The sequence below is a fragment of the Schistocerca americana genome, chromosome 9 (assembly GCF_021461395.2).
Source record: "Schistocerca americana isolate TAMUIC-IGC-003095 chromosome 9, iqSchAmer2.1, whole genome shotgun sequence".
Lineage (NCBI taxonomy): Eukaryota > Metazoa > Arthropoda > Insecta > Orthoptera > Acrididae > Schistocerca > Schistocerca americana.
The window spans coordinates 47,141,514-47,162,127 of NC_060127.1; the positions used below are offsets into that span (position 1 = coordinate 47,141,514).

Consider the following 20,614-nt stretch of genomic DNA (forward strand, 5'->3'; position numbering starts at 1 on the left):
CGTTAGCAGAGGCACTCGTGTCGGTCTGCTGCCATAGCCCAGTAACTTGCTTATCTTTTACCACTGACAACTGTACGCAAAGGCCTCTGTTCTCAGTCGTTAAGTGAAGGCCGTCGGCCACTGCTTTGTCTGTGGTGAGAGGCCGTGCTGCCATTTGGTATTCTCTGCAAACTCTTGACAATTGTGGATTTCGGAATTTCGAATTCCCTATCGATTTCCTAAATGGAATGTCCAAATGTGTGTTAATTTCTAAGGGAAAAAACTGCTGAGGTCATGGGTCCCTAGACTTACATACTAACTTATGCTAAGAACAACACACACACCCATGCTCGAGGTAGAACTCGAACCTCCGGCGGAAGGGACCGCGCAGTCCGTGACATGGACCCTCAAACTGCGCGGCCACTCCGCGCGGCGGAATGTCCAACTACCATTCGGTGTTCAAGGTCAGTTAATTGCCATCTTTTGGCCGTAACCACGTAGGAAACTTTTCACATGAATAAACAAAGTAAAAACGGCAGATCCGCCAATGCACTGCCATTTTATACGATGTGTACATGATATTATTGCTATCTGTATATCTACTACACTACTGGCCATTAAAATTGCTACACCACGAAGATGACGTGCTACAGAGGCGAAATTTAGCTGACAGGAAGAAGAAGCTGTGATATGCAAATGATTAGCTTTTCAGAGCATTCACGCAAGGTTGGCGCCGGTGGCGACACCTACAACGTGCTAACGTGAGGAAAGTTTCCAACCGATAACTCATGCACAAACAGCAGTTGACCGGCGTTGCCTGGTGAAACGTTGTTGTGATGCCTCGTGTAGGGAGGAGAAATACATACCACAACGATTCAGACTTTGATAAGGGTCAGATTGTAGCCTATCACGATTGCGGTTTATCGTATCGCGACATTGCTGCTCGCGTTGGTCAAGATCCAATGACTGTTAGCAGAATATGGAATCGGTGGGTTCAGGAGGGTAATACGGAACGCCGTGCTGGACCCCAACGGCCTCGTATCACTAGCAATCGAGATGACAGGCATCTTATCTACCTGGCTGTAACGGATCGTGCAGACACGTCTCGATCCCTGAGTCAACAGATGGGGACGTTAGCAAGAGAACAACCATCTGCACGAACAGTTCGACGACGTTTGCAGCAGCATGGACTGTCAGCTTGAAGAACACGGCTGCGGTTACCCTTGACGCTGCATCACAGACAGCAGCGCCTGCGATGGTGTACTCGACGACGAACCTGGGTGCACGAATGGCAAAACATTTCTTCGGATGAATCCAAGTTCTGTTTACAGCACCATGATGGTCGCATCCGTTTTTGGCGACATCGCGTTGAACGCGCATTGGAAGCGTGTATTCGTCATCGCCACACTGACGTATCAACCGGCGTGGTGGTATGGGGTGCCATTGGTTACGCGTCTCGGTCACCTCTTGTTCGCACTGACGGTACTTTGGACGCTACATTTCAGATGTGTTTTGACCCGTGGCTCTACCCTTCATTCGATCCCTGCGAAACCCTATATTTCAGCAGGATAATGCACGACCGCAGGTTGCAGGTCCTGTACGGGCTTTCCTGGGTACAGAAAATATTCGACTGCTGCTCTAGCCAGCACATTATCCAGATCTCTCACCAATTGAAAACGTCTGGTCAATGGCGGCCGAGCAACGGGCTCGCCACAATACGCCAGTGACTACTCTTGATGAACTGTGGTATCGTGTTGAAGCTGCATGGACAGCTGTACCTTTACACGCTATCCAAGCTCTGTTTGACTCAATGCCCAGGCTATCAAGGCCGTTATTACGGGCAGAGGTGGTTGTTCTGTGTACTGATTTCTCAGGATGTATGCACCCAAATTGCGTGAAAATGTAATCAAAATGGCTCTGAGCACTATGGGACTCAACTGCTGAGGTCATTAGTCCCCTAGAACTTAGAACTAGTTAAACCTAACTAACCTAAGGACATCACAAACATCCATGCCCGAGGCAGGATTCGAACCTGCGACCGTAGCGGTCTTGCGGTTCCAGACTGCAGCGCCTTTAACCGCACGGCCACTTGGGCCGGCAAAATGTATTCACATGTCAGTTCTAGCATAATATGTTTGTCCAATGAATACCCGTTTATCATCTGCATTTCTTCTTGGTGTAGTAATTTTAATGGCCATTTGAGTAGCTCCAACTGCCATTCCACATTCAAGGTCTGTTAATCCCCATCGTGGAGCTTTAATCATGTAGGACAGCTTTTCACACGAATCATCTAGGTACAAACGACACCTCCATCAATCCACTGCCCTTTTATAGCCTGTGTACGCGATACTACCGGGATTCTTGTCATCCCACACATGTTCACTGTGAAAATTTACAATTTGATCACGTTGAAATGAAGCCTCATCCGTAAAGAGAACATTTGCACTGAAATGAGGAGTGACACATTGTTGGCTGATCCATTCGCAGAAGTGTACCCGTGGAGGCCAATCAGCTGCTGATAGTGCCTGCACACGCTGTACATGGTACGGAAACAGCTGGTTCTCCCGTAGCTCTCTCCATACAGTGACGTGGTCAACGTTACCTTGTACAGCAGCAACTTCTCTGACGCTGATATTAGGGTTATCGTCAACTGCACGAAGAATTGCCTCGTCCATTGCAGGTGTCCTCGTCGTTCTAGGTCTTCTCCAGTCGCGAGTCATAGGCTGGAATGTTCCGTGCTCCCTAAGACGCCGATCAATTGCTTCGCAAGTCTTCCTGTCGGGTCACCTTCGTTCTGGAAATCTGTCTCGATACAAACGTACCGCGCCACGGCTATTGCCCCGTGCTAATCCATACATCAAATGGGCATTTGCCAACTCCGCATTTGTAAACATTGCACTGAATGCAAAACCACGTTCGTGATGAACACTAACCTGTTGATGCTACGTACTGATGTGCTTGATGCTAGTACTGTAGAGCAATGAGTCGCATGTCAAGACAAGCACCGAAGTCAACATTACCTTCCTTCAATTGGACCAACTGGCGGTGAATCGAGGAAGTACAGTACATACTGACGAAACTAAAATGAGCTCTAACATGGAAATCAAGCGTTTCCGAACACATGTCCACATAACATCTTTTCTTTATTTGTGTGTGAGGAATGTTTCCTGAACGTTTGGCCGTACCTTTCTGTAACACCCTGTACTTGTCCAATGAATACCCGTTTATAATCTGCATTTCTTCTTGGTGTAGCAATTTTAGTGGCCAGTAGTGTATATCCACCCATGAATTTTCTCATCTCAGTATTTGTGATTCGCAGTTCTCGCTCCACAGTAGATTATGCCCTTCCACATATGCAAAGGAGTTCACGAACAACGTGCAACATGAGTTCGGAGCCACGGTAGGTAACTACTCTGCGGAGCTAATCTCTAAGATTCAGTGAGGATCATTGCGATTGGCCTACTCAGACGCCCTTCACAGTGGAGAGAACTCTTTGATGAGCCGACTACTACTTAATCCCTACGATAAGCCGACTTCTAGTTAACCGCCATCCGTCAGGCGCCACACGGACAGCCATATCGTCGGAGATACTGTCGGAAAGTAGAGCACTTGTAAACGCATTCGATAAGTTCTTGGCGACACAGCGACACTTAATTTTCCATCAAATGGATTCTTATAAAATCTAAATGAGCGACTCATTATTCGATCAATGCCAAAGATACGTGAGGCAGTATATCCGGTGCCCACATCTTCTGAAATAGCGTCGCCACGCTACCATCCACCTACACTGGATACCGAATTGCAGATGATTTTGCATGTACTATGTTGACTTAGAGACAAATCTTGACTTAGAGAAAGCTTTTGACATTGTTGAGTGGAATACTCTCAAATTCTGAAGGTGGCAGTGGTAAAATACAGGGAGCGAAAGACTATTTACAACTTGTACAGAAACCAGATGGCAGTTACAAGAGTCGAGGGGCATGAAAGGGAAGCAGTGATTGCGAAGGGAGTGAGACAGGGTTGTAGCCTCTCCCCGATGTTATTCAATCTGTATATTGAGCAAGCAGTAAAGGAAACAAAAGAAAAATTCGGAGTAGGAGTTAAAATCCAAGTAGAAGAAATGAAAACTTTGAGGTTCGCCGATGACATTGTAATTCTGTCAGAGACAGCAAAGGACTTGGAAGAGCAAATGAACGGAATGGACAGTGTCTTGAAAGGAGGGTATAAGATGAACATTAACAAAAGCAAAACGAGGATAATGGAATGTAGTCGAATTAAGCAGGGCGATGCTGAGGGTATTACATTAAGAAATGAGACACTTAAAGTAGTAGATGAGTTTTGCTATTTGGGGAGCAAAATAACTGTTAATGGTCGAAGTAGAGAGGATGTAAAATGTAGACTGGCAATGGCAAGGAAAGCTTTTCTGAAGAAGAGAAATTTGTTAACATCGAGTATAGATTTAAGTGTCAGGAAGTCGTTTCTGAAAGTATATGTATGGAGTGTAGCCATCTATGGAAGTGAAACATGGAAGATAAATAGTTTAGACAAGAAGAGAATAGAAGCTTTCGAAATGTGGTGCTACAGTTGAATGCTGAAGATTAGATGGGTAAATCACATAACTAATTAGGAGGTATTGATTAGAATTGGGGAGAAGAGGAGTTTGTGGCACAACTTGACTAGAAGAAGGGATCGGTTGGTAGGACATGTTACGAGGCATGAAGAGATCACCAATTTAGCATTGGAGGGCAGCGTGGAGGGTAGAAATCGTAGAGGGAGACCAAGAGATGAATACACTAAACAGATTCAGAAGGATGTAAGTTGCAGTAGGTACTCGGAGATGATGAAGAAGCTTGCACAGGATAGAGTAGCATGGAGAGCTGCATCAAACCAGTCTCTGGACTGAATACCACATCAACAACAACAACAACATGTTGACAGTTGTTATGAGTTTTTTTACATATTTGCTGATAAATTATGATATCGCAATCAAGTAATAAAGCTGTAAGTGCAGGAAACGAAATGGCGTGTCCAAACAATGCATCTGACAATAAAACCATGAACGCTGTTAAACAGTGGTCTCGTTATCTGTTAAGAGGGTGAATCAAATATAAAGAGCAATTTTTGTTTTGCACGGCTTTTTGTAAACGGAGGGCGGCGCGATCTCTGCTCACTGTCACTGTCGTTTCTGAAAGTGAGTGTTCTCTGCAACTAGAACGTTTTGGCACCGTTTCTTTTGTCAGATTTGGAATACCAAAGCCAGAGGTAACCTCGTTTGTTGCGCAACGCATCGTAGACGCCTTTCTCTCAACAGAGGTCGTACAAATGGTCCGAAATTTTGGAAACGATTTGCGGCACAGTTCGGGGACAGCATCATGAGGAAGATTTAAGTGCACGCGTAGTGCAAACAGTTTTTACGAGGAGGAGAAACAGTTGAGAAGGCAGCTCAGCGACGTCGCACGAGGACCAGCGTGACTGAGTGGAGTATTCGCATTGTTAGCCAACTTACTAAAGACGATCGCCGAATAACAGTTGCGGAAACTCCTACTGAGGTTCGAGTAGGCTACGGTGGTGCTCAGGGGATCATTACTGACAACCCTGGATATTGGAAAGTGTCCGCAAAGTGGGAGCCTCATTCTTCTCACGGCAGAGCACAGTTTTTCACCATCTAGAGGTTTGCAAGCGACAACCGATACGCTACCAAACGGAAGAAGAACAGTTTTTGCACAGAACTGTGACCTAAAAGGGACAAATCTGCACCCATCAAAACTAAAAATCATCTCACTGGGGGAAATGTTCTTGCAACGGTATTTTGATATTTAAAGGAATTCTTTTCATCAATTTTCTCCGTGAACATCGTATTGTGTTCGCTGCGTACTATTGTACTATTGCCAACTTCTGGAACAAAACGTGCATTTAGTCAGAAAAAGGCGCTCGTTTCCAAACCGGGATGTGGGTCGTGCTTCATGACAACCATCGACCTCAAATAGCTGTCCGAACTCAACGAAAATTTCAGGAACGCTTCTGGACCACACTAGAACATTCTCTCCATAGCCTACACTTACCTCCCGGCGATTTTCATTTGTTTGTGCCATTAACGGAAGTACTCGGATGACACAGGTTTGACAACGTTGGCATTGTCGAAGTCTCCGCGCGCAACTGGCTGCGGTCACAGCCACGTTCATTTTACGAAAACGAGTTCAAGAAACTACAGCTGGCGCAGGATACAGTGGCTGACGCGCAGAGTGTCTAACATTCGTCCAAACCGCTGGGCGAGTTCATTCGTTTGTCCGAAAGGGGAGGCCGACAGTGTCTGAAACCTTTCGGCCAGTCGGCGGTGATACAACCGAGGCGCGTGCCCTGCGATCTTTCTCAAATGATTTTACAGAAACTATTTGGTAACAAAAATCAGTTTTGCGTTACTTATTGCTGGTAAGTCAGGTTGATGATAACGTGATCATCAACTCATATACGGTCATAGTTATTGTGATATATATGGGTTACTAAGACACGGCGGGAAATTCGGAGAAGTTTGCAATGATAAATAGCAGTCGCTATGATTTTGCGATTGGTGAAAATTACACTACTGGCCATTAAAATTGCTACACCAAGAAGAAATGCAAAGGATAAACAGGCATTCATTGGACAAATATATTATACTAGAACTGACATGTGATTACATTTTCACGCAATTTGGGTGCATACATCTTGAGAAATCAGTACCCAGAACAACCACCTCTGCCCGTAATAACGGCCTTGATAGCCTGGGCATTGAGTCAAACAGAGCTCGGATAGCGTGTAAAGGTACAGCTGTCCATGCAGCTTCAACACGATACCACAGTTCATCAAGAGTAGTCACTGGCGTATTGTGGCGAGCCATTTGCTCGTCCGCCATTGACCAGACGTTTTCAATTGGTGAGAGATCTGGAGAATGTGCTGGCCAGAGCAGCAGTCGAATATTTTCTGTACCCAGGAAGGCCCGTACAGGACCTGCAACCTGCGGTCGTGCATTATCCTGCTGAAATATAGGGTTTCGCAGGGATCGAATGAAGGGTAGAGCTACGGGTCAAAACACATCTGAAATGTGACGTCCACTGTTCAAAGTGCCGTCAGTGCGAGCAAGAGGTGACCGAGACGTGTAACCAATGGCACCCCATACCGTCACACCGGGTGATACGCCAGTATGGCGATGACGAATACACGCTTCCAGCGTGCGTTCACCGCGATGTCGCCAAACACGGATGCGACCATCATGATGCTGTAAACAGAAACTGGATTCATCCGAAAAAATGACGTTTTGCCATTCGTGAACCCAGGTTCGTCGTTGAATACACCATCGCAAACGCTCTTGTCTGTGATCCAGCGTCAAGGGTAACCGCAGCCATGGAGCTGATAGTCCATGCTGCTGCAAACGACGTCAAACTGTTCGTGCAGATGGTTGTTGTCTTGCAAAAGTCCCCATCTGTTGACTCAGGGATCGAGACGTGGCTGCACGATCCGTTACAGCCATGCGGATAAGATGCCTATCATCTCGACTGCTAGTGATACGAGGTCGTTGGGATCCAGCACGGCGTTCCATGTTACCCTCCTGAACCCATCGATTCCTTATTCTGCTAACAGTCATTGGATCTCAACCAACGCGAGCAGCAATGTCGCGATTCGATAATCCGCAATCGCGATAGGCTACAATCCGACCTGTATCAAAGCCGGAAACGTGATGGTGCGCATTTCTCCTCCCTACACGAGGCATCACAACAATGTTTCACCAGGCGACGCCGGTGAACTGCTGTTTGTGTATGACAAATTGGTTGGAAACTTTCCTCGTGTCAGCACGTAGGTGTCACCGCCGGCGCCAACCTTGTGTGAATGCTCTGAAAAGCTAATCATTTGACTATCACAGCATCTTCTTCCTGTCTGTAGCACGTCATATTCGTCGTGTAGCAATTTTAATGGCTAGTAGTGTACATAATATATTGCTGCCTATGAAATTTAGCTAACATATCGAATTTTTCTTTAGACTTAGGTGGAGTTCTCTATCTATCATCAATCTCGAGAAAACTGATCTGATGTAGCACACTGATTTGTGATCACACCGCACCAGCGATAAAGACGGACTGAAATATCCACAACATTTCTCACATTTCATGAACAGTTTGATATTTTGGAAAATGATAGCACACAAAGAGGAGAGTTCCTGAGGGTATTTTTGGTCTGTCGTTGCAACTACAAAAATGCGTGTTTTTTTTTCACCAGACGTGTTTCGCTTTATTGAGTTAAGCATCATCAGTGGTCTGTGATTAAGTTATTCACATTTTAGGTCGAAAACGGTTTGTTCAAATGTGTGTGAAATCTTATGTGACTTAAGTGCTAAGGTCATTATTCCCTAAGCTTACACACTACTTAACCTAAATTAGCCTAAGGACAAACACACACACCCATGCCCGAGGGAGGACTCGAACCTCCGCCGGTACCAGCCGCACAGACCATGACTACAGCGCCTCAGACCGCTTGGCTAATCGCGCACAGCGAAAAACGGTTCGTTAAGAATAGGTTGATTTGTACTTACGGTGATTTTTCAACTGATTTCTCGGTTACAGCGGGAAATGCAGACTGCTAGCACATCTATGTTTTCTGTTTTTGACTCTGATAAATTTCGCTCGGTAGGGGGATGAGGAAATGGAGAGAGAGAGAGAGAGAGAGAGAGAGAGAGAGAGGAGGTGGGCAGAGAGGGAGGGGTGGAGAGACAGAGAAATGGGGAAGGAAAAGATGAGCAGATGGTAGGGGCTGTAGGAGGTGGACAAAGAGAGATGGACTAGTAGAAGGTTGGGAAAAATACATACTCCGGCTTTTTTTATGTAAATAACTGTTTAACCGATGGGCGCAGCTAGTCGTTAAATGAATTTCTGCAATGATCCGGAGAGAAAAGTCGACAGACAATCCCTGAACAAAGGATGCACAATTTCGTTACAATCTGTTGCTATGGAGTAGAGCTACTTTTATAACCAATGCATTGCCGCGTTGTTAACTTCCAGAACAGAAGCAACAAACTGCTTTTCAAGTTTTTACTAAGTTTAATGAAGGCGATGTTGGGCTGATATATTCGACGATGCCCCTTGGCTACACTGACTAAAGGATTCTTCTAAGAAATACCAAATTAAGGTATATGCTCTTTCAATAGTTGATCCATTTATACATGGTTGCAGGTTATCCAAGTCTGCACAACGCGATCGCGTATTTAAGATGTATTTGTTCTGTTTTCTATGCAGATAACCTGAAGATGACTAAATAAGGCGAAACGCGTCTTTGAAAAATAAAAAACTTAAATTGCGACCAAGACTGTTTTTAACCAATACAATATGTCCACATAATACAGGAAGAGGGTATTTTGGCGGTGCTAAGTTCCTTTAGCGTCACGCTGCTGAGGTCATTCGTCCCTAGGCTTACACACTACTTAATCTAACTCAAACTAAGTTACGCTACGAATAACATACACACACGCACACACACACACACACACACACACACACACACACACACACACACACACACACATGTGCCCGAGGGAGGTGTCGAACCTCCGACGGGGGGAGCCGCGCGAACCGTGGCAAGGGGCGAAAGACCACGCGGCTACCTTGCGCGGCAGTGAATTTTGTCTTGTCGCATCTGCCTCATCAGGAAGTGTGAGTATTAAAGAGAGTGTATTTCTTCTAGGTGCTGTGAGAGAGAGGTAGCAAACTGGGACTCACATGGCGGACTTCTGGCGAACGAGCTGGTGCACCCACTTGGAAGGCGGGACACCGCCCCCAGTCCACGTCCACTCTGCGTTGTAGCCGCCGCCCCCGGGGGCCGCGCCGCCCCACGCCGGGATCCGCGCTTCGCTCGCTGCCCGAGCTCGGAACTTCGGCGCCGGCTTGGCCACGCCACTGGATGTGGACGAAATGGTAGTTTCTGATTAATCCTCATCCATCTGCTAACTTCATAAAATGAATACTGCATTATTAGACATAAATATTTCATAGGAAAATAAATAAGCTCTAATGCGCTGTCATGTTGTAAAAATTAAATTGAACATACAGTGACTGATGAGTGCATCGTGTTCCACAATTTGCGATGACCCCAAGTGCGTGGGGACTGGACCAGTGAGGAGTCCTCTCTCGGAATGAGAACAGATCCAGTCTGAGCAGTGATGCTAGATGTACTCTCATACGGAACACACAATGCACTCAGGGACACTGTCTAACATCATCGTTTTGTTTGCCCAGGTGTTATGATGTGGGGAGGGATAATGCTGTATGGGCATACCTATCTTTGAACATAATACACTCATCGGTCACTGTTATTGTGACATTGTACTCCTTCCCCATATGCGTCTTTTCAGAGCTGTTTCGGTCCCTCATTTCTATGGATCACAATGTGCGACCGCATCCAACAGCCCAGCCAGAGGAGCTCTTTGAATAACTGCAATGGACTGGGCTTCCCGTTCCCCCATCGAGCATGTGTGGGACGCGTTAGAGAGCCGTACTGAAGCATGTGCACGTACACCAGGAACCATCCACCAGTAGCCAGTCGCGCTGGTGGAGGGACGCAATGCCCCTACACCATGGTGGTAGCCAGCATGTGGGGACGCTGCAGAGCACGCACTGCCATCCGCGCGATCACACACCCTATTAAGACCGATGTCCCCCTTTTATAATGTCCTGGGACCATCATAAATTGCGATGATTAAAGGACTTGGAAGAGCAGTTGAACGGAATGGATAGTGTCTTGAAAGGAGGATATAAGATGAACATCAACAAAAGCAAAACGAGGATAAGTCGGGTGATGCTAAGGGAATTAGATTAGGAAATGAGACACTTAAAATAGTAAAGGAGTTTTTCTATTTGGGGAGCAAAATAACTGATGTCTTCAGTCCTAAGACTGGTTTGATACAGTTCTCCATGCTACTCTATCCTGTGCAAGCTTCTTCATCTCCCAGTAACTACTGCAACCTACATCCTTCTGAATCTGCTTAGTGTATTCATCTCTTGGTCTCCCTCTACGATTTTTACCCTCCACGCTGCCCTCCAATGCTAAATTGGTGATCCCTCGATGTCGTAGAACATGTCCTACCAACCGGTCCCTTCTTCTCGTCAAGTTGTGCCACAAACTCCTCTTTTCCCCAATTCTATTCAACACCTCCTCATTAGTTATGAGATCTACCCATCTAATCTTCAGCACTCTTCTGTAGCACCACATTTCGAAAGCTTCTATTCTCTTCTTGTCCAAACTATTTATCGTCCATGTTTCACTTCCATACATGGCTACACTCCATACAAATACTTTCAGAAACGACTTTCTGACACTTAAATCTATACTCGATGTTAACAAATATCTCTTCTTCAGAAACGCTTTCCTTGCCATTGTCAGTCTACATTTTATATCCTCTCTACTTCGACCATCATCAGTTATTTTGCTTCCCAAATAGCGAAACTCCTTTACTACATTAAGCGTCACATTTCCTAATCTAATTCCCTCAGCATCACCCGACTTAATTCGACTACATTCCATTATCCTCGTTTTGCTTTTGTTGATGTTCATCTTATATCCTCCTTTCAAGACACTATCCATTCCGTTCATTTGCTCTTCCAAGTTCTTTGCTGTCTCTGACAGAATTACGATGTCATCGGCGAACCTCAAAGTTTTTATTTCTTCTCCATGGACTTTAATACCCACTCCGAATTTTTCTTTTGTTTCCTTCACTGCTTGCTCAATATACAGATTGAACAACATCGGGGACAGGCTACAACCCTGTCTCACTCCCTTCCCAACCACTGCTTCCCTTTCATGCCCCTCGACTCATAACTGCTATCTGGTTTCTGTACAAATTGTAAATAGCCTTTCGCTCCCTGTATTTTACCCCTGCCACCTTCAGAATTTGAAAGAGAGTATTCCAGTCAACATTGTCAAAAGCTTTCTCTAAGTCTACAAATGCTAGAAATGTAGGTTTGCCTTTCCTTAATCTATTTTCTATGATAAGCCGTAGGGTCAGTATTGCCTCACGTGTTCCAACATTTCTGCGGAATCCAAACTGATCTTCGCCGAGGTCGGCTTATACCAGTTTTTCCATTCGTCTGTAAAGAATACGCGTTAGTATTTTGCAGCCGTGGCTTACTAAACTGATAGTTCGGTAATTTTCACATCTGTCAACACCTGCTTTCTTTGGGATTGTAATTATTATATTCTTCTTGAAGTCTGAGGGTATTTCGCCTGTCTCATACATCTTGCTCACCAGATGGCAGAGTTTTGTCGGGACTGGCTCTCCCAAGGCCGTCAGTAGTTCCAGTGGAATGTTGTCTACTCCCGGGGCCTTGTTTCGACTCAGGTCTTTCAGTGCTCTGTCAAACTCTTCACGCAGTATCGTATCTCCAAAATGGCTCTGAGCACTATGGGACTCAACATCTTAGGTCATAAGTCCCCTAGAACTTAGAACTACTTAAACCTAACTAACCTAAGGACATCACACACACCCATGCCCGAGGCAGGATTCGAACCTGCGACCGTAGCAGCCTCGCGGTTCCGGACTGCAGCGCCAGAACCGCACGGCCACCGCGGCCGGCGTCGTATCTCCCATTTCACCTTCATCTACATCCTCTTCCATTTCCATAATATTGTACTCAAGTACATCGCCATTGTATAGACCCTCTATATACTCCTTCCACCTTTCTGCTTTCCCTTCCTTGCTTAGAACTGGGTTTCCATCTGAGCTCTTGATATCCATACAAGTGGCTCTCTTCTCTCCAAAGGTCTCTTTAATTTTCCTGTGGGCAGTATCTATCTTACCCCCTAGTGAGATAAGCCTCTACATCCTTACATTTATCCTCTAGCCATCCCTGCTTAGCCATTTTGCATTCCCTGTCGATCTTGTTTTTGAGACGTTTGTATTCCTTTTTGCCTGCTTCATTTACTGCGTTTTTATATTTTCTCCTTTCATCAATTAAATTCAATATTACTTCTGTTACCCAAGGATTTCTACTAGCCCTCGTCTTTTTACGTACTTGAGCCTCTGCTGCCTTCACTACTTCATCCCTCAGAGCTACCCATTCTTCTTCTATTGTATTTCTTTCCCCCATTCCTGTCAACTGTTGCGTTATGCTCTCCCTGAAACTCAGTACAACCTCTGGTTTAGTCAGTTTATCCAGGTCCCATCTCCTTAAATTCCCACCTTTTTGCAGTTTCTTCAGTTTTAATCTACAGTTCATAACCAATAGATTGTGGTCAGAGTCCACATCTGCCCCTGGAAATGTCTTACAATGTAAAACCTGGTTCCTACATCTCTGTCTTACCATTATAAAATCTATCTGATACCTTCTAGTCTCTCCAGGATTCTTCCATGTATACAACCTGCTTTTATGATTCTTGAGCCAAGTGTTAGCTATAATTAAGTTATGCTCTGTGCAAAATTCTACCAGACGGCTTCCTCTTTCATTTCTCTCCCCCAACCCATATCACCCACTATGTTTCCTTCTCTCCCTTTTCCTACTCTCGAATTCCAGTCAGCCATGACTATTAAATTTTCGTCTCCCTTGACTACCTGAATAATTTCTTTTATCTCATCATACATTTCATCAATGTCTTCATCATCTGCAGAGCTAGTTGGCATATAAACTTGTACTACAGTAGTAGGCATGGGCTTCGTGTCTATCTTGGCCACAATCATGCGTTCACTATGCTGTTGGTGGTAGCTAACCCACACTACATTTTTTTTTATTTATTATTAAACCTACTCCTGCATTACCCCTATTTGGTTTTGTATTTATAACCCTGTATTCACCTGACCAAAAGTCTTGTTCCTCCTGCCACCGAACTTCACTAATTCCCACTATATCTAACTTTAACCTATTTCCCTTTTTAAATTTTCTAACCTACCTTCCCGATTAAGAGATCTGACATTCCACCCTCCGATCCGTAGAACGCCAGTTTTCTTTCTCCTGATAACGACGTCCTCCTGAGCAGTCCCCGCCCGTAGATCCGAATGGGGGACTATTTTACCTCCGGAATATTTTACCCAAGAGGACGCCATCATCTTTTAACCATTCAGTATAGCTGCATGCCCTCGGGAAAAATTACGGCTGTAGTTTCCCCTTGCTTTCAGCCGTTCGCAGTACCAGCACAGCAAGGCCGTTTTGGTTAGTGTTGCAAGGCCAGATCAGTCAATCATTCAGACTGTTGCCCCTGCAACTACTGAAAAGGCTGCTGCCCCTCTTCAGGAACCACACGTTTGTCTGGCCTCTCAACAGATACCCCTCCGCTGTGGTTGGACCTACGGTACGGCCATCTGTATCGCTGAGGCACGCAAGCCTCCCCACCAACGGCAAGGTCCATGGTTCATGGGGGATTACAACAGCAGTATGTGGACCAGCGTTATCCTGTTGAGTATCACACTCTGGGATGCTGTTCATGAGTGGCAGCACAACAGACTGAACCACCATCTTTCATCAGAAAACACAACAGAGCTCCACCCTGCTCTCCAATAATGTCTTGCTTGACAAACTAAAGAGGAAAATGGAGGTGGCTTGGAGTCAGTGAAATCTACGCTACAGGGCATCTGGCTCGGAGCTGTCCCTGAAATAACCGATTTGTAACAGTTGACTGTGTCACTGCGGTGCCAACTGCTGTCAAATTACTGCTGTAGGTACAGTATGATGCACCAGAGACATACACTGAACATGATGATCTTACTTCTTGGTGGAGCCACACGGCCATACGGAGTCCAGACTTCTTTCAGCTGTACAATCTTGCGACTGCTGCTACCAGCAGTCATGTGCAGTGGCTACATTCCTGCCAAGACCTTCTACTGTATCACAGAAGGAACAGTCAGCTACTCGTAGCCCTACTACACGATCTTGTTCAAACTCACCACCAGCCTGATGTTGATAATGGCATCTTTGTCACCTTAAAGGCATTGTTGACTAACACATCTGACCACATTCAATCTCAAAGCTAACTAACGGTCGCGACCCTTACAGCGTGTATTTGAAGCAAATCTGATTTGCATCTTTCAGATGTAGAGCCACGCCTACCAACTTTTCCTTGTCACACAACTCTTTCGTAGTGTTGCAGATTTTTTCCCCCCAGTGTATATATGGTCGACGTTTCATCGAACTACGTTACTTTCTAGTGACTCATCATGTGAAACTTACTTTACTCCATCAGTTTTGCACACCAGTGCATATTAAATTTCTAGTATTTTGCTGGTTAGAGGCGAGATTTTGATAAAACTGTGCCAATGTTCAACACTCTCCCTTACTTAGGAGTGACCCTGTATGAGACGTCTAATGAATCCTGAGTTGTAAAACAGTGTATTCTCATTTTCCAAAACTTTGACCTGACTGACTGATCCGATTTTAAAATACACTGAGGTCACAAAAGTCGTGGGATACCTTCTAACATCGTGTCGGGCCTGCTTTTGTCCGGTGTAGTGTAGCAGCTCCACGTAGCATGGACTCTACAAGTCGTTGGAAATCCCCTGCAGAAATGTGCAGCCATGCTGCCTCTATAGCCGTGCACAGTCACATGTTGCCAGCGCAGGATTTTGTGAACGAACTGAACGCTAGATTACGTTGGGTGGGATTCATGTCGGGCGATGTGAGTGGTCAACTCATTCTCTAGGATTGTCCAAGTCGTGCTATCACATTTAATATTTGGACTTTTATAAAAGTCTGGGTAGAACTGTATCCTTATCTCCTTGCCCTAAGATTAAAACTAACAGTACATGCTATTGGAATATCTATTGTAGGATAAGATGGAAAGAGTTGCGTCTTTAATTAACATCCATACCATTTACCCCACCCTACTTGTGTGATTTGAATAATTACCATCAAATTAGTGGTCTCCAAGGCATTGTGCATTGTCATCCATAAAAATTTGTTGCCAATGGTGACCAAGTAGCCGAACACGACCAATTCCAGTCATTGATCGTTTCAGTTGGACCAGAGGCTCCAGTGAATTCCATGTAAATACGGCGTACACCATTACTGAGCCACCACCAGATTGCAGAGAGCCTTGTTGACAACCTGGGTCCATGGCTACGTGAGCTCTGCACCACACTCGAATCCTATCAACAACTCTTACCAAATGAAATCGGAACCCATCTGAGCAGACCGCTGTTTTACAGTCGTATAGGGTGCAACTGATGTGGTTACGAGACCAGGACAGGCGCCGCAGCCGACGTCATGCTGTTAGCAAAGGTTCTCGCGTCGGTCGTCTGGTACCACAGCCCATGAACGCCAAATTTCGCCGCACAATTCTAAAGGCTACGTTCGCCGTACCTCCCACGTTGATTTCCGCGGATATTTCACGCAGTTGTGCTGGTCTGTTACAACTGATAACTCTAAGCAGGTGCCGACGCTCTGGGTCGTTAAGTGAAGTCCATCGGCCGCTGCGTTGTCCATGGTGAGAGGTAATGGCTGAAGTTTCTTATTGGTGTTATATTGTGGGTTTCGGAATACTGAATTCCCTAATGATTTCCAAAATTGAATGTACCATGCATCTACACTACTGGCCATTAAAATTGCTACATACGCGAAATTTAACAGACAGGAAGAAGATGCTGTGATATGCAAATGATTAGCTTTTCAGATCATTCACACAAGGTTGGCGCCGGTGGTGACACCTACAATGTGCTGACATGAGGAAAGTTTCAAGCCGATTTCTCATACACAGATGACCGGCGTCGCCTGGTGAAACGTTGTTGTGAAGCCTCGTGTAAGGAGGAGAAATGCGTACCACCAAGTTTCCGACTTTGATAAAGGTCGGATTGTAGCCTATCGCGATTGCGGTTTATCGTATCGCGAAATTGCTGCTCACGTTGGTCGAGATCCAATGACTGTTAGCAGAATACGCAATCGGTGGGTTCAGGTGGGTAATACGGAACGCCGTGCTGGACCCCAACGGCCTCGTATCACTAGCAATCGAGATGACAGGCATCTTATCTGCCTGGCTGTAACGGACCGTGCAGCCACGTCTCGATCCCTGAGTCAACAGATGGGGACGTTTGCAAGACAACAACCATCTGCACGAACAGTTCGACGACGTTTGCTCCAGCATGGACTATCATCTGGGAGACCATGGCTGCGGTTACCCTTGACGCTGAATCACAGACAGGAGCGCCTACGATGGTGTACTCAACGACGAACCTGGGTGCACGAATGGCAAAACGTCATTTTTTCGGATGAATCCAGGTTCTGTTCACAGCATCATGATGGTCGCATCCGTATTTGGCGACATCGCGGTGAACGCACATTGGAAGCTTGTATTCGTTATCTCCATACTGGCGTATCACGCAGCGTGGTGGTATGGGGTGCCATTGGTTACACGTCTCTGTCACCTCTTGTTCGCACTGACGGCACTTTGAACAGTGGACGTTATATTTCAGCTGTGTTACGACCCGTGGCTCTACCCTTCATTCGATCCCTGCGAAACACTACATTTTAGTAGGATAATGCGCGACCGCATGTTGCAGGTCGTGTACGGGCCTCTCTGGATACAGAAAATGTTCGACTGGCCAGCACATTCTCCAGATCTCTCATCAGTTGAAAACGTCTGGTCAATGGTGGCCGAGCAACTGGCTCCTCACAATACGCCAGTCACTACTCGTGGTGAACTGTGATATCGTGTTGGAGCTGCATGGGCAGCTGTACCTGTACGCGCCATCCAAGCTCTGTTTGACTCAATGCCCAGGCGTATCGAGGCCGCTATTACGGCCAGAGGTGGTTGTTCTGGGTACTGATTTCTCAGGATCTATGCACCCAAATTGCGTGAAAATGTAATGACATGTCAGTTCTGGTATAATATATTTGTCCAATGAATACCCATTTATCATCTGCATTTCTTCTTGGTGTAGCAATTTTAATGGCCAGTAGTGTAATTTCATGTGCGGTGAGCTGCACCAGGAGAACTCTGGACTGGTGAGTAGAGGTAGCGTACGGCTGTAGAGGGGGACTCACCCGCCGATGCTGAAGCCGCCGACGGTCCATCCGGAGCCGCGCCAGCCGCGCTCAGAGGCCAGGATGTCTTCGTCGCTGAAGCCGTGGACGCCGCCGCCGCCCGTCGGCTCCCTGTCCGCCGGCTGCGTCGCGTCCGAGTCCGTGTCGCTCTCCGGCGAGTCCAGGTGGTGCGAAGACGCTGAGACAACGACGAGAAATGTGCTCAAAATGCGTTCAAATGTGTGTAAAATCTTAAGGGACTTAACTGCTAAGGTCACCAGTCCCTAAGCTTACACACTACTTAAACGAAATTATCGTAAGGACAAAAACACACACCCATGCCCGAGGGAGGACTCGAACCTCCGCCGGGACCAGCCGCACAGTCCATGACTGCAGCGCCTAAGATCGCTTGGCGAATTCCGCGTGGCCAACAACGAGAGAGCCGTCCCAACATTACTGGGCGTTACAACAGTTGTGAGGGTTCGTAGAATGGCTGAGGTGCTAAAATCTTTGTGAAGCACTGATCAGAAACAAAATACACTGAAAGAAACGATTACAATTCTAAAAAAATTGGATGATTTATTTAAGAGAAAGAGCTTTACAAATTCATCAAGTCAATAACGCTACACTCATCCTGAGGAATATCGTGGCAAATTGTGTCCAATTGACAGGTTAGATTGTCAAAATCTCGCTGTAGTTGGAGAGCCCTGCCCGTTATGCTCCAAACTTTCTCAATTGGGCAGAGATCCAGCGACCTTGCTGGCCAAGAGAGGGTTTAGCAAGTACGAGGCGTGGTTTTTTAAGTAAGTACCATTTTGAAATAAAAAAAACGTGCTAAGATATCTCAATAATTTTATTTTTACATGAAAGCCTGTACCTTAATCTACGCACTGATGTCATTACTGTCTGATTCTTCCTTGTTTACGTTGTGTACTGAGTGTTTAAGATGCCTCCGATAATCGTGAGTCCCATCGACTGTGAAGTACGGGTTGTTGTAAGATTTCTTAGTGCTAAGGGCCTAAAAGCGATCGATATTCATCGTGAGATGTGTGCAGTTTACGGAGAAAACATTGTGGGTGATGGAATGGTAAGAAAGTGGGTGAGAGCATTTAAAGATGGCCGCACAAATGTGCATGATGAACAACGGAGTGGGCGTCCTTCGGTCGTTAATGAAAGTTTTGTGCAGGAAGTGGACAATAAGGTGAGAGAAAACAGACGCTTTGCGATTTCCGCCTTGCCGGATTACTTTCCTAATGTTTCTCGTAGTGTTTTGTATGACATTGTGATCGAGCACTTGAATTACCGAAAAATGTGCGCACGTTGGGCACCGAAAATGTTGACGGATGTGCACGAAAACTAAACGTTTAGACAGTGCATTGACTTTCCTTGAGCGGTACCACAACGATGGTGATGATTTCTTAAGCCAAATTGTTACGGGCGATGAAACATAGGTGGCCTGCGTCACACCAGAATCAAAGCAACAGTCCATGGAAGTTGAGCAAGGGCACCGCTTTGCTGCAAGACAATGCCCGTCCCCATGTGGCGAATCAGAGCAAAGATCTGATCACATCTTTTCGATGGAAAACTCTCGATCATCCTCCGTACAGCCCCGATCTTGCGCCCGGTGACTGCCATGTGTTCCTGCACTTGAAGAAACTCCTGCGCGGTCAGCATCTTCAAGACGATGACGAAGTCAAAACAGAGGTGATGCAGTGATTAACAACTCAGGCGGGAGACTTAAATGAGGAGGGTATTCAAAAATTGGTACAATGTTATGACAAGTGGCTCAATATTGACGGAAATTATGTCGAAAAGTAGATTAAGGTACAGGCTTTCATGTAAAAATAAAATTATTAAGATATCTTAGCACGTCTTTTTTTAATTCCAAAACGGTACTTACTTAAAAAACACGCCTCGTACAAAGAGAAGTACTAGGAACGCTGACCAAGTGTGAGCGGGCATTTGCTTGCTGAAATGTAAGCCCTGGCTGGCTTGCCATGAAGGCCAATAAAGCGGGCTGTAGAATATCGCTGGCGTACCCCTGTGCTGTAAGGATGGCATGGATGAGAACCAAAGAGACGCTGTTATGAAAAGAAGTCGGACCCCACACCATCATTCCTTGCTGTTGGGCCGTATGACGACCAAGTCAGGTTGGTATCCCACCACTGACTGGGCCATCTCCAAACACGTCTTTCGGCTGTAATCTCATTCACTGGAGTAGAATTATTTACTTGCATGTCTGGATGAGCAGACACTGATAATGATATAGAGCGATCCGAAATTAATTTGAAATAAATTCGCTGAATGCGAATAGCTTAGCCTCAGATGTGTTTGGTAATAGATGTAATACCTGCTAGTGGCATATGAAAATTTGTGCAGGACCAAGACTCGAACGCTATCAAATGGTTCAAATGGCTCAGCACTATGCGACTTAACTTCTGAGGTCATCAGTCGCCTAGAACTTAGAACTAATTAAACCTAACTAACCTAAGGACACCACACACATCCATGCCCGAGGCAGGATTCGAACGCCACGCGGTTCCAGACTGAAGCGCCTAGAACCGCACGGCCACACCGGCCGGCTCGAACGCAATCATCTAAACCATTAGGCTATCCATGCACACCTCCCAGACTGACCCAAACTTCCATATATCATACTGTCTACATCCCTATAC

The 20,614-nt window shown here is 45.8% G+C and overlaps 1 protein-coding gene across 1 annotated transcript in view; it reads right to left on the reverse strand.

Annotated features, from left to right (window-relative positions):
• Nucleotides 1–20,614, reverse strand: part of LOC124551055 (open rectifier potassium channel protein 1) — a gene marked incomplete at its 3' end in the record, with an annotated part of 237,323 nt that overhangs the window by 26,419 nt on the left and 190,290 nt on the right. Inside the window, exons 7-8 of the mRNA XM_047125930.1 lie at nucleotides 17,961–18,138; nucleotides 9,723–9,899 (exon numbers count right to left, since the gene is read on the reverse strand). Coding sequence (XP_046981886.1) covers nucleotides 9,723–9,899; nucleotides 17,961–18,138 — 355 coding nt within the window. The remainder of the gene's footprint in view (nucleotides 1–9,722; nucleotides 9,900–17,960; nucleotides 18,139–20,614) is intronic.